The sequence below is a fragment of the Fusarium tjaetaba genome (assembly GCF_013396195.1).
Source record: "Fusarium tjaetaba strain NRRL 66243 chromosome Unknown NRRL66243_c0000072, whole genome shotgun sequence".
NCBI classification, from domain to species: domain Eukaryota; kingdom Fungi; phylum Ascomycota; class Sordariomycetes; order Hypocreales; family Nectriaceae; genus Fusarium; species Fusarium tjaetaba.
This window is the reverse complement of record NW_023501268.1, coordinates 115,150-129,173: the sequence shown is the minus strand read 5'-3', so window position 1 is coordinate 129,173 and position 14,024 is coordinate 115,150. Positions and strand designations below refer to the sequence as shown.

At 50.5% G+C, this 14,024-nt stretch overlaps 5 protein-coding genes across 5 annotated transcripts; 3 read left to right on the top strand and 2 right to left on the bottom strand.

Annotated features, from left to right (window-relative positions):
* Positions 1–984: 984 nt before the first annotated feature.
* Positions 985–4,458, top strand: FTJAE_3879 (transcriptional activator acu-15; the record flags this gene model as incomplete). Its single annotated transcript, XM_037350223.1, has 5 exons — positions 985–1,833; positions 2,189–2,280; positions 2,339–3,407; positions 3,461–3,727; positions 3,775–4,458. 5 exons carry the CDS (start codon positions 985–987, stop codon positions 4,456–4,458), a joined length of 2,961 nt encoding a protein of 986 aa, XP_037209044.1.
* A 955-nt stretch (positions 4,459–5,413) lies between these two features.
* Positions 5,414–7,095, bottom strand: FTJAE_3878 (Che-1; the record flags this gene model as incomplete). The annotated part of the gene is made up of 2 exons (XM_037350222.1): positions 5,414–6,984; positions 7,035–7,095. 2 exons carry the CDS (start codon positions 7,093–7,095, stop codon positions 5,414–5,416), a joined length of 1,632 nt encoding a protein of 543 aa, XP_037209043.1.
* Positions 7,096–7,490: 395 nt separating this feature from the next.
* FTJAE_3877 (nucleotide-binding protein) lies at positions 7,491–8,590 on the top strand (the record flags this gene model as incomplete). The annotated part of the gene is made up of 5 exons (XM_037350221.1): positions 7,491–7,553; positions 7,615–7,741; positions 7,793–7,912; positions 7,963–8,187; positions 8,235–8,590. The coding sequence occupies 5 exons, from the start codon at positions 7,491–7,493 to the stop codon at positions 8,588–8,590; spliced, it is 891 nt and encodes a 296-aa protein (XP_037209042.1).
* Positions 8,591–8,932: 342 nt separating this feature from the next.
* FTJAE_3876 (splicing factor spf30) lies at positions 8,933–9,878 on the bottom strand (the record flags this gene model as incomplete). Its single annotated transcript, XM_037350220.1, has 3 exons — positions 8,933–9,018; positions 9,070–9,769; positions 9,828–9,878. 3 exons carry the CDS (start codon positions 9,876–9,878, stop codon positions 8,933–8,935), a joined length of 837 nt encoding a protein of 278 aa, XP_037209041.1.
* Positions 9,879–12,096: 2,218 nt separating this feature from the next.
* Positions 12,097–13,947, top strand: FTJAE_3875 (uncharacterized protein; the record flags this gene model as incomplete). Its single annotated transcript, XM_037350219.1, has 1 exon — positions 12,097–13,947. The coding sequence occupies one exon, from the start codon at positions 12,097–12,099 to the stop codon at positions 13,945–13,947; it is 1,851 nt and encodes a 616-aa protein (XP_037209040.1).
* Between the last annotated feature and the right edge of the window lie 77 nt (positions 13,948–14,024).

The following is a 14,024-nucleotide window of genomic DNA, read 5'->3' as shown; positions in this document are numbered from 1 at the left end:
ATCCTTGAAACTTTTGTGATGCGTGCCATGGCCCAGAAGAGTATTCTGAGCGTAAGGCGTGGGACGTGTGCGATACCGGACGGTTCGGATCAGGACCACGCTACATAGGCCTAGTTGACGTCTGGTCAGGGCCTTGCCAGGTAACTAGGTAGGGTGGGTTGTATGCCCCTTGAGTAACTTGACGGCGTGCAGGTGAGGAGTCTCCGCCAAGAGGGCATCCAAGCTGTGACTATGAAGCTAGGCGTGCGGCGTGATAAGAGGACAATGTCCAAAGGAAGCTAGAGCGGTGGTCAATCTCCACAGGTAAGGCAGAGAGCAAGGGAGGTGAGCGCTGTGTAGAGTTCGCCGTTGAGTATTCAACAGCCGGTATAGTTGTTTAAGTTGAGCGAGATCCCCGTCAACGATCGTGTTAAAAAGAAGTATCGCATGTCACGACGAGGGAAGAATCGCCAATAAACTAAAGATTCAAGAGCTGTTATCGAGAACCGAGCTCAACATCTTCTGGCAGTCCCGGGAGATTCGACAATTGTTCGCAGTCATTATCATATTGGGTTGTTATTGCGGCCGCCACCTTTCAGCTGTATGGATACCGAGACGATATCAACGCCGATATTCTCACAACAGACACTCAATCGTTACTGAGGAATCTGCAACGACAGGCAAGCAAAAGAGCACAGGACTCTCAGATCTAGAGCATCGGCCTCATTGGAATTGTTGCCCAATCGAAATTACCCAGTGGACGGGACGCAATTTGATTAGGTTTCGGCTCCGACACTCTGGGTCAGTCCATGCGGATCCGACAGTTCTGAGAGGGACGCTTCTGGTTGGATCCGGTTGGAATTCCCTTTCCCGGCATTGCTCTTTCTTGGCGTTGCGCGCACGGGAGAGCGTAGGCAACGGTTCAGTTTTTCAGGTGATTACTGAAGAAAAGCAAGGCTGGAGGGCTATTATCACGTCTTCGGTGTGGGGGATGCCGAAGGGGAGATGGAGACGGAGATGGAGATGGAGATGGATGGAGGTGTTATTCAGCGGCAGCAGCAACAAGCGATTGAAGCCGATGATTTCCACGGGGGCAGGACCGTGCATTCCGCTCCTATCACTTCAGAATATACGGGTCACGTGGGTATTCCTCTAGGCCATGCTCACTCTCATCCTGGGCCTGGCAACCAGAGCATACCTGGCACCTGGCGTTGGCGTAGGCGCAGTTCTCAGCGCCCGGGCCCCGTTACTCATACTGGTACTGGTACCGACCTAGTGGCCCCCGACCATGACCCAACTGGAAGTCCAGTGATAATACCTTTTACGCATGCACAATTCGCGTCACCTCTAGCAGTTCGCGCTCACACTCACAATCACCCTCATCATCACATTCACCCTCAATCGCAGCCAAACTCACCCTACACTCACCCTCACCCTCACGCTCTTCATCACCATCAGATATTATTACCCTCTCATCAATCGCTCTCTCACTCTCACTTCTCCGACGACTCCGCCACAGTCGATGGCCATTTCGGCACAATGGAGCAGATCGAGACACAAGCAAGCGACCTTCGGTTCCTTGCTCAAGTTCCTGTATTGAATCCAACCTCGAGCCCGTCTCTCGGCCCCGGCTCCGGCGCCGGACGAGGCGGGACTCCAGCCCGTACCCCCGGGAGCGCCGTGGGAGCCTCTACGGGTGCTCCTATTGCTTACGATAATCATGCCAGTCCAAGTTCCGCCTCTGTCGGCGACAATTCCGCTCACGGTGCGAGCGCGTCCAATGCCAATAAGAGGAAGTCGACAGACGATGGTCAAGGCAACGGAGCAAAGCAAACAAGAAGTAAAAGAAACAGAGTGAGTTCTGATCATCTCGTTACATCTGCTATCAACCCCCGGACCATTACCATATGAGATCACATGAGACAAGGATGAGATGAGGTGAGGCATCTTTGAAGGACAGGGACGCACTTGGTGGCGACCAAAGAGGGGTTCCTCCTGGAGACGGCTACACAAGACTGCACGATACTCGCCTATCGAGTCCTTCGAGTCCTCGGACGTCAAACATCTCGGCCTCCTTGTTGCACAACATAAACGAACCCAGACGGCTGGGTCGGCAATCCGAACCCACTCCTGTTTCAGCCCTTTGATCCCATCCAACTCATTCACACGCCACTCCCCGGGTCACTCACTATACTTGAAGATCACTTAGGCTAACGTTGCATTCTTCACAATGACAGTACATATCAATAGCTTGGTCAGTATGCTTCTGCCAAAGAATGGTTTCATCTTCGCTGTGACCGCGTAGCATAACACCGCCTTATCTTGGCTCCTGACAAGTGCATATGCTAACAGTACATAGCAATGAATGCAAGAGACGAAAGATAAAATGCAATGGCGAAACTCCCTGCCAACGATGCGGCAACCTCAATTTGGCCTGTCTATATGCCCCGAACTGCTGCTCCGGCAACTTTAAGGAATCCGACGAGTTCAAGCAGGTCACCTCACAACTAGGCCGCCTTCAAGAAGAAGTCGGCTGGCTACACCAAACCGTCAAGGCCCTTCAATCCGAACCTGCCCGATATTCCTCACTTGGTGACCGGACAATGACCCACGGCCACGGGACGCCGGCAGTCGCCCCTTCACCTTCTCATAGTTCTACTTCGCTTAACCGTCAGGATAGTTCGAAATATGGTTCTTTCCGGGGCCCAACAAGCATGGCCTTCAGTCTCGACGTTGCCAATAATACGATCAACAACATGGGCTACAAAGGCATATCAGACGAGGAAAATCCACACCTGAACGATGGCATGGGCCCTACCTCGACACGGCCAAGAGATCCCCTCCACGAATTCGACAAGGACGAGATGATTCGCCTGTGTCGTCTGCATGAGGAAGAGATCGGTATCATGTACCCAGTGCTCAACATTCAAACCGTGATATCCCACGCCAAAAACATGGCCACATTTCTTGAAACCCTACGACAACAAAGCCCCAGAGAACTTGTCAACGACGACAAGACTCTACAGCTCAAAATCATCATGTGCTGTGCTCTAGTGGTAGAAGAGCATGGGCATAGTGATAAAGCCATTCGCCTGTTTGAGAGCATGGAAACGGTGCTCAACCGGAAACTCATGGCTGAGGCTGCGGACGTTGCAACCCTACCAATCCTGGCTCTTGTTGCCGGGTACAGATTTCTCTCCAACGATGAAGTTTTGGCTTGGCGAGTCATGGGTCACGTCGCACGATTATGTCTAGAGCTTGGCATTCATCAAAGAACAGGCCTGATGAGGATTCAGGATGAAGAAGAACGCAAGAATGCTCTCGTCAGCTTCTGGTCGGCATATGTGCTGGATAGGCGATGGGCTTTCGCAACTGGGTTACCTTTCGTCGTTCAAGATGAAGAAATCGATTCAGAGCTGCCATTTCCAGTGAGTATTTGATGAACTCATAGCCCTCCTCGTCTTAACTAACGAATTTTAAGGAGGAATACCCTTATCTTGTGGCCATGATCACCTATTCTCGGATAGGTGCAAAAGTGTGGCGACAAGTAGCTCATTTTGGGCCGGTTCTGGCACGCGATTTGCGCTCGGGGGAACTGGAGCATGTCGACCAGGAGTTGTTGCAGTGGTATGAACAGATTCCCGAAGAGGTCAAGGTTCGTAACTGGGATAAGGAGAAGCATATAACGTCGACTCCGTCCTATAACCTGCAACGCCTACGAATCTGGACATATTTACGCCTGAATCAAGTAAGTGTTGTGCTCAAGACTCGTCGGTATAAGCTAACAATATGCAGATGCGGATCTGGCTTTACACCCCTGTTTTGCATAGCGCTACAAGCATCATGGCGCATCCTACGCAGTCAGAACGTGTAGTCGACATCGCCAAAGACACTATCCGATACCTTAGCCACCTGAATAACACGACCAACTTATATAGACGTGTGCAGGTGTTCTACCACCAATTCCTCACATCTGCGATTGCGGTCGTCTTCCTCGCATCCGTTCATGCCCCGGTCCGCTTCAGCGCTTCCTGCCGTGAGGAGTTTTATATGGCCCTCGAGCTGGTAAAGGATTTATCCGCCAAGAGCTGGGCATCCCAGCGACTTTGGCGCACAATTCGATCACTCAAAGACGTGGCACCGCGATTTGGACTCAATGCTGAGGACGACCCCCAGTCAACAGCGGCGTTGGGGATGATAGGGCTTGCTCGAGGCCATATGGAACACCAGCCATTCCGCAAGCCCTCTATCCCTGGTCAGCAATCACAAGCTGCAACCCCAGACTCGATGGCCCAGAACGGATCACGAATTCAAGCCGAGATGTCACGTATGTTTGAGGGCTATGTAGGGTTGAATGGATTCCAATACAACGATAACGAGGGACAACAAGGGCCGAATGCTGAGGTTTCTGAAGCGTCCAATGGCGGCATTTTTGGAGTTGATGGTACTGTCTTTCCTCAGTTCAAGGAGATGTACTAAGGTAGCCAACCATGCTTAGCCAGGTATTTTGTATATTGCTAGTATTTAGATATGATATCCCCTCCTGTACACTGACTTTCAGATAGTCTCGGATATATCTGACGGCGTAATATGGCGCTCAAAATGGAGATACGAATGGAGTTGGTAATATACTATTTGATAATCAAGATTTGATGTTCTGTGTTCAGCCACTTGAATTGTTTGTTGAGTAGCCCGTTATGGTTGGGGATATGCTAAAGCATATCTGACATTTGTGCAAAGCCCTCGAGATAAAATGAACAAAACTGCTACATGGTACGGTATCATGAGAGGTTCAGGCTTAGCACATCGATTGTATAAACTCACTCATCCTTGACTTGACTGTGGGGATGGTCAGCAAATCGGAGCTTACTAAGTCAAGATCTGTAACCCATCTCTCATCTTGAGAATCGCAACGTTGTCCATATTCCACTACTCTTCTTTATCATCCAACTCTGATAACTTGGCAACTCCAGCCTCCGATCATCATCATCATGCTAGCCACAGCAATGATCCCCTTCCTCCTCCACACTCTTATTGAGACCCCAGCTGCTTTGACCTTTATCCTGAAACCCTCATCACAACTTCAACCGCTTCCTCCATCGGCAGCCCTGATTCTTCAGTCGTTCGGGGGCCTTCTTCTTACGAGCAACCTCATTGCTCTCATCTTTATCCGTCGGCCATTTGATGACGCAACTCGCCAAGCTGCGCTCGCCTTTTCCTTCTGGCATTTGTGGCCTAGTTATCGAGCTTATATGCGAATGAATGGCTATACAAAAGAGGAAGCCTCAACAACCAAGACATTAGGGGGACCAGTGGTGCACCTAGGAGTTCACATTGTTTTGTTAACCATGTTTCTTTGTACCTGGTATTTTGGTAATGCTTAAGCAACAGTCTATGACCTACAATTACAACTTTTTTCGGGTCCGTCCCCTCTTTAGTTTCTAAACAGCCGGAGTCCTGCCTCCTCAACATCAACATCCATATCATCCTCGCTCTCGTCTTCGTTCAGCTCCATCTTGCGACCAAACAGCGTGCCGAAGAAGCGGTCAATAGCACCCTGCTCCCATGCACGTCGGTCCTCAGGCGCCATAAAGTTCTGCAGCTTCTCGTGAACTGTGAATCGCATCTTACGGCCCTTGCTGGCCTTGCGGTCAACATTCTTTCGTGACTTGACGTCCTTGGTTGCTGTGAGGACGACCGTGGGAACGGCAGCTCCAGCTCCAGCTCCCGATGAGCCCTCCACTGTGCGCTGGTCCACAAGCTCCTTCAGGAGAACCTGGTAGAAGTCGGCGTCGTCGTAGATGTTGCTGTCGTCCGATGCACCCTTGGCAGCTTGCGCAGGGGCACACGAACGAGGGACGCGAGAGCGCTTGGCGAGGCGGTTATCGGGATCAATGAGCTGCTCCTTGAGGGCACTGACAAGGGTCTTGTTTCGCGACTCGAGCCCCTTAGGCGCTGTGACATTAACAGATTGCACCTTGCGAGACCACTTCTCAAGACGATCCTCCCTTGATTTGATAGATCGTTGTTCCTCTTCTTGTAATTGCTCCCAGATCTCGCTTGTGGCCATAGACACATCTAATTCGCGCTTGCGCTTCTCGCCAGCTCGAGACGGTCCAAAATTATCCTTAAGGCTGCTGATAGTGTTGAGGAGCTTGATAGCTGCCTCTTCAGCAGCCTCGTAGGGCTCCGATTCGGGCTCGGGGTTAGCGTCGAGGGCATCGAAGGTGTTGGCAGCAATAAGGGCTTTCTGTAGACGAATTCGAATGTTAAGGAGCCCATCGTAAGCCTTGCGCTGCTGACGGATTGCCAAGCCCTTGTCAACATCGGGTCGGGTTGATAGAGCTGCCATCATAGGCTTTGTGTTCTTTGCCTTCGCCTCTGATGTCTCGTCATCGCTTTCACTGTCATCGTCCTCTTCCTCCTCCTCTTCTCCCAAGCCCTCCTCGTCCTCATCCTCATCCGACTCGTCGTCGGAGACTTCCTCACCATCGACCAGAGCGTCAAGGCCATCGTCCATGTCGTCCTCATCTGACTCGGATTCGTCATCCTCATCCTCGCCAACACCAGCGCCACCTTCATCGGAAGAAGACATGTAGTCAGCAGCGGTAGCTCGCTTGCTAACGGGCTTTTTAGGCTTGGAGCTTCCGCGGAAAGTAAACTCCTTGAAGCGCTCCTCGTCGCTTTCACCAAGAGCGCCGTCGCTCTCGATTTCTGAGTCGTTGGCCTCAGCCTCGTCGCGTGCTAGATCCGCGGTCTCAGGATCGTCGAATTCCTCATCGCCCGACTCGTCCTCATTTTCGTCTTCAGACTCGCTCTCTTCCTCGAGCGCATCTCGCGAGACTCGAGAGCCTCGGTACTGGGGACCGAGTGACAGGCCCTCCTGTTTCCTCAATTTACTCTTTCCCACGGAAACATAGTGCTCGGTACCCGCGTTCTCATCCTCGCTCTCTTCGCTACCGCTGCCATCCTCACTAACTTCGACAATGGCCTCGGGATCGTAGTCTTTCGTAATGATTAGAAAAAATAGGTCATATGGTATTTTAGCGGCTTACCCTTGGCAATAGGCTCGTCCAAGTCCTGAAACTGCTTTGCGCGACCCTTTGCTTTGGCCATTTTAGTGATTGGATTGTCAAGTCTTCCACTAACAAACAAACAGAAGCCCCCACGTTGGAAATTTTCTGAGGAATGGCCATGAACTTTTAGGCGGTGGTATGTGGCAGAATCGTCGCAACTCAGTGTTAGTGGAGAGGGCCCTGTATTAGCCTATTAGGTAGTCCGCTAGCTCAAACTCCCAGCGTCTATGGATGGGTTCCACGGCACCTTATTTGGTCAGACTCGTGAATTCTTGACATCCATCCATGGCTCCTATAAGTAGACGATTCAATATGTTGCTGGCTTAGACACTATAGACATTCAAAAACTCCCTATAACTCCGAATTGAGGAGTTCAAGCTTATTACACCGAGAGCCTGGGTTTATATCCCATCTAAAGCCATAAATACTCTCATTATGCGTCCAACATCGGCCCGTCTCTTTCAGTGCTTCCGGGCACTGCAACATGAAAATCCATTAGTGAGTGATCTTCTTCATTGCGAATTCCTATCAGAATAGAGTATTACTGATACTATCCTAGGGTCTCCCTCGATCAGGAACGCCGCCAACCTGGGGTAAACGCCCGGTCCGTCGCAAAATCACAGGTGTCGAGAAAGTCATTGCAGTATCCTCAGCCAAAGGTGGTGTAGGCAAAAGCACAGTTGCAGGTATCTATGGATGTCTCCCGAGTCTTGAGACGCTCTAATAAAGGCAAATAGCAAATTTGTCTCTGGCTTTCGCTCGTCTTGGCTTTCGTGCTGGAATCCTAGACACTGATATCTTTGGTCCATCTATTCCAACCTTGTTTGACCTCGCAGGAGAACCGAGGTTATCAAATAGTCAGTCACTACAGCTCGTAGTCCTCCGAGCATGTACTGACATTACAAAGATAACCAGCTCATCCCTCTCACAAACTATGGCGTCAAGACCATGTCCATGGGCTATCTAGTTGGCGAGAATACACCAGTAGTTTGGCGAGGTCCCATGGTGATGAAAGCTATTCAGCAGCTTCTACATGAGGTAGAATGGGGCGGTCTGGATGTTCTTGTCCTAGACCTTCCTCCAGGTACAGGAGATACACAGTTGACCATCACACAGCAGGTCATTTTAGATGGTGCGTTTCTATGACATGTCACGTTTGTTTCTACTAACAAACCCCAGGCTCTGTCATCGTCACGACTCCTCATACTCTTGCCACCAAAGATGCTGCCAAAGGTATCAACATGTTCAAAACAGTTGATGTCAATATCCTGGGCCTGGTACAGAACATGTCATTGTTCACATGCCCTCATTGTCATGGAGAAACCAACATCTTTGGTTCCAATGCAAGGGTCGAAAAGTTATGCCAAGAGCATCAGATCGACTTTTTAGGCGATATCCCATTACATCCCAATATTGGAGATGATGGGGACAGAGGAAAGCCCACAGTAGTTGCAGAACCTACGAGTGAGAGGGCTAGTGCCTTTTTGAAGATAGCACAAGATATCTGTCCCAAGATCGATCTTAGCGGTAAATAGTCACCGAACTTCTACTCGGCTGCCAGGCAACTTGTACAATAATGATTCCTGTCAGCCCAACTTAGTAAGACACCCAAAGCCAGGGGGGAGAGGTGTTTTGTGCTCATGTAACATTATTTGATTAACACCGGCTAGTCTATCAACATAGACCGCGTCGCTCCTATGTACTTGAGTCTGAAAAGGAAGAACTGGATTAAACGCCAGAAAGACAAGTTGTTAGCCTCTGCTGTGATCAAATGCAAGGCATGTTACCAAACAAAGCAATAAGCTTCTGAGACTTCCCGAACGCCCCTGTGTGCTCTTGAGTATCGAACCGAGTGCCCTGTCAAGAGAGAAAGGTGATTAGTCTAGCTCATCGTTCATTTGATAGACATGACGGCTTCGAGTGGGGTCTTTTCGCATGGCCTGGCCAGAGCCTGTGAAGCCAACTGAGAACAAGTCAGTGTCTGATTCATGAAATAAGGAACAGAAGGGCATACCTCTACCATGGACGCCGTCTGGAGTACGGAACATGCTGTCCTTCTTTTGGTTCTTCCCAAACTTGGACTTTGCGCTGAATTCTTGCCACTTGTTCTTGTTTTTCTCGAGCTCCTTCTTGGCCTTGATCTTCTTGGCCTTGGGAGGCTTTACTTCACCATCTTGCTCAGCTGCCTTCTTCGCTTCGGGATATACTGTCGCGCCCGCTGATGAAACCAACCCTGGGGCCGGCGGTGTGGCTGGTGCGGAAGTTGTTGGCGTGCCTTCCGCCTTTCGCTTATTTGAAACAGGCCGAATATCGCGAGACCGCAAGGTCTCAGTGTTATCGTATGACTTGAACTTGACGGTGTAAATAGGGTCTGTTGAGGATCCAGTGATAGATGTGATGCGCGCAGGGTAGAAAGCCTTGTCACCAGAAACCCACTTGGCTAGAATTGTGTCGTTGACCTGGTAGTTTACAGGAGCCTGCTTCTCTTCCTCCACTGGAGCTGCTTTCTTAAAGGCTGGATGGTTCTCGCGAGACCATTTCTCGGGTTGAGGTGGCGGTGATGGTTCTTTGGGGGCGGGTTTGGGCGCCTGGGCAGGCTTGAGCTCAGCAATTTGTTCATTGAGAAGATCGATGAAGCTGTTCAACTCGTCCTTTAAAGCTTTGAGCTCGACGTTATCCGGGTCATCGCGTAACTGACCAAGAACGATATCGAACTAGAGGGGAAACGGTCAGTTTGAATGACATATCATGGATGAATGGACGGGGTCGTACTTGTTCTTGGTACGTCTTCTTCTCTTGTTCGATCTCAGCGATAGATGACATGGTCTGGAATCTTGTTTTGGGGTCGTAAGGGATGAATAATGCCAAAAATCGGAGGTTCTGATAGGTACCTGAGTATTAGAAGTGGTAATGGGTTGGTTCGGGGGGTTCCTTGATGCACTGCAGTCTGCACGAGATGAGATTGAAGATTCCAAGTTGGAGTTGGAGGTCACGTGCGGAGTATTTTAAGGCACCCCAGATTATCCCCGGCAAAAGCCTCTCGAAGATCAGCAATCCGAGCCTCTAGAATCTAGAGCATCCTAAGAATTATATCTACTGGATGGCAGATGGTCTCTTTCAAAATCTTGGCTTATTCGTTTCTATGGGCTACCATATCTGGTGATAGGTTTTGCTTCTGCGAGCAGGTTGCGCGTCTTCAAGAATAGGTCCAAACACAAAGAAGACAGTTGGGTGATCTACCTTGGGCAAAGTTGCTAGTGTATGATTTTGGTTAGCAAGAATCAAACTATATGATTCGGTTTCATCGCCCTTTCGTCCCATGAACGACACAGTGACTATCACTATCGTTAAAGATTACCTACCTAGCTGAATCACTGACGGTTATGCCGCCGCCTAAAGTCGGCCCGGGAGAGAAACAAGGCAAAGGCTGGGCCAAGGTCCGTCTGGCAGTGTATGTAGGTACTCCCTAGATTACATTAATTAGGTACCTTACTGTACACAGTTCTCCGCAAGCCCCGAGCGGTTCGTCGCTAATGCAGTGTGTAATACAGGTGACGCATTCATGATTTAGTTGGTGGTGTTCAATGTTCAACTCAAACCATGGATGTTTCTCGTTTTAGTTCATGTCCTGTTTCTGGGTCCGTTCATTCTTGTGACATGCAGGTTACACAGTGAACCAAAGGCTTCGTAATTGGTCTCGGTTTGCCAAAGAAGGATATTCCAAGGGTTCCGCTTGCGGCTCCGTGTCCGCCTGCGACCACGAATCTCATGCATCTCATCTCATTCTCATCTCACTCGTGTTCTATCTAGATAGAATGACTCTAATCTTCTGTTGGCTTACTTGCTTGCTTGGCATTTCGCACTATCACACCTCAACATGTTCACTCGCTAATCACTGCTGCTGCTACTGCTGCACGATCAAAGTAATTATTTCGTTCGCTCGCTAGCTCCAGCTCATTTTACTGTATTGTTCGGCCGTGTTCAAACACACTTTTATACTTCAGAGTCAGAGTCAGAATCAGAGCAGAGCCAGTGTCAGTGTCAGAGCTAAAAACAAAAACTTTATGTGGACAAATCCAATCTTGATAATTAGCAAGCCTTCTTTTTCGTTCCCCTCCTCTCCATCACAGCCTACTACAGTACCTCCCTGATATCAAAGATTCATTCATACAAATCCAGGTCAAGTTGACTGGTCTCAGCACCGCCAGCCTCTGTATCGGCAATAGACTAGCTTCATCTCCGCCGCTCAGTTGTTGGTCTTGTTTGGCTCTCGATTGTTCGTTGCTTCTAGGGCCATGCCTGGTCTGTCTGGTCTGGAATTGCTCGCCTATACTAGTAACAAGACCAAGACCTTACTCTTCTTACTCGCCTACCGACCTTGTCCATACTACTTTTTTTTTTTAATTTTTGCTAGACCTTCCCTTACGTCAAAAGTTGCTTCTGCTCAACGCCAGGCACTTTTCTTCTTTAATTTTCTCTCCCTTTCGTCATCATCTCCTTCTTCTTCTTCTTCTCCCCGGACTCCAGACTCATAGTGATCGCCGGCCCATCTCCGCTCCTCCACTACTCTCGACCCTCACCGATTCTTCTCGCGGCTGATCCATTGCCATTGACATCACTCAAAGGGAGCCCTACAAATCTGACTTAAAGGGAGCTCCATAATTGGCAACCGGGACGGAACCACCACCATTCGCGATCCGAGACGACGACTGCCTACCTACCTACTGAATCTTTGATACGACGCGGAGTCAATTAACCTCCTACACCTTTTCTTATTCTTTGTCACGTATTTATTTGCAATTACTGCTGCAGCGCCCATGATATTAAATACCCTGGTCATCAGTGCAGCCAAAAAGGGAATATAATATTTGTAGTCAGTCGCAAACACAACAAAGGAGAAAGAAAAGTCGCCAAAAGTTGAAAATCTTTTACCGCTCGAGATCCGTCAGATACGACAACGACCAATTCGCCGTCGCATCACCCAGAACGAACTGCGCGCAACCTTTATCTTGCTGTATTATACCTCCAATCCCTACCAACCATGCCTCACACCCGAGATGCGGACAGCGCATCATCCTTGGGCGGCCAATCAAAACGACCTCCGCTCAACCATCAGGAGAGTGATTCGCAGAGCGAGAGCAGCGGTGTTAACCAACAACACCAAAACCAGCAGCAGCATCGGAGACACCATCGTCATCACCAGCGACAGCACACTGTTGGTCACCTCCACCACGCCCGCGGCCCAGCATCATCCAAAACTGCCCCGAAGCAGCCTAAGCTCAGCCGTCGCCATACCGATACCCCCGATCAGATCGAGCAGCAGCAGCAGCAACACCGAATCTCCTCCGGTCCCAATTCTCATCGACGAGCTCTCAGCGACGCAAAACTCTCTTCTCGCGAGTCTTCGTCTGGCAACCTTACCAAGAGCGCATCTCAATCCAAGCTGACCAAGAACTCTTCCCACACAAAGCTCGGCAAGAGTTCTTCCCAGACAAAACTGGTCAAAAGTCCCTCGCATACGAGAATCGTCAAAAGTCCTTCCCACTCAAAACTTAAGCGCAATCGCTCGCATACAGAAGTCGGGAAGCGCACTCGGTCTGCAGAACTGAAGCGCGCTTCAAGTACTACAATTGTTTATCAGCCCCAAATCTCTCACGGCAAGTCGCAGGTCCATTTCGATTTGGGTAACGAGGAGGACGAATGGGTCGACGCGAGTGGCTCTAATTCCCCCTACCTCTCCCGCAAGGGTTCTCTCAACAGTAGTAACCATTCCGTGCACCACCCCGACGACCGCACTGGCGGGTCAAGACCGGTTACACCCAACGATTCCGCCGCTCCAAAGCCGGCCGAGCAACCGCAGCACGAGCCGGAGGAGCGGAACTCAACGAGCCCCGAGTTGGAGACGATACATCACAAGGAGTATCTCACTTCCCGCATATTGAAGCGCACTCCCTCCCACGGAGCTCCGCCCCAGATGAGCGCAGATCTGGCGCAGATCTCTCCTCGCCATTTTGCGCCAGCCTCTGCTGATGCCATAGGGTCAGGAACTCTTGCGGGAAGTAATCAGGATGAATTGACATCCCGGTTTGTCGAGGCTGTCGGCTCTGGATTGACTAGTGAGGGATCCTTCTACCGGCCATCTCGGGGAGACTTTCGCAGATACGATGACGCGCCTCAAAAACCTCGTTCTGTGACCAGCTTGCAAGGCGACCGTGAGGAGCGCCGAGAACCCCCAACAAGCGCACCAAAAGACGACATTGATGATAGCGCACTAGCGCCCAAGGCGGCCCGACGGGCTGCGCCGCCTGCCGCTCAAACATCGCGAACACAGCAGAAGCTTAACCTGCAGCGAGCCAGTTCCGTGATTGAGCCTGGGCAAGCAGTTGGTGGTGTCGGAGGTGTAGTCGGTCATACTCCACTCATCGGTGTCGGTGGTCCCGGATATGACGGAGGCAATAGTCGAGATCCGCGTGTGGGCAAGCTCTTGGAGCGTACAGGCATGGAGTATCTCGTTGTTCGAAGGCATCTCAACCCCATTTCTCGTTCACTCGAGCGTCTCAACCATCTCCCCGGTATGGACAAATCATTGCGCATCCCACGACCTGGCACCGCCTCGACAAACGGCAAGCGTTCCACAGATCTCACTATGCGCCAACACACCCGCAACGTCAGCATGCCCGATCCTCGACGACCGATGACGCCGAAACGCCCTACCTCGGTACGGACAACCAACGGTGCCTCGTCGAGCTACGACGGTAACGACGACGATGGCAGGCTTACTGACCGACTGAGCGGATCAAGTCTGGTTGGCGGTGAAGAGGAAGATGGTACCGCAGCCATACTGAGGAACTTGTGGGACAAGTCTATGGAATTGAGTGCCAGTACGGATTAGGAGTTCCCTTTCGTTTCTTCGTGATTCTAGAGATCAAGGCGTTATGGTGCAGCTATGGTATAGGAAGTGCTCAATAG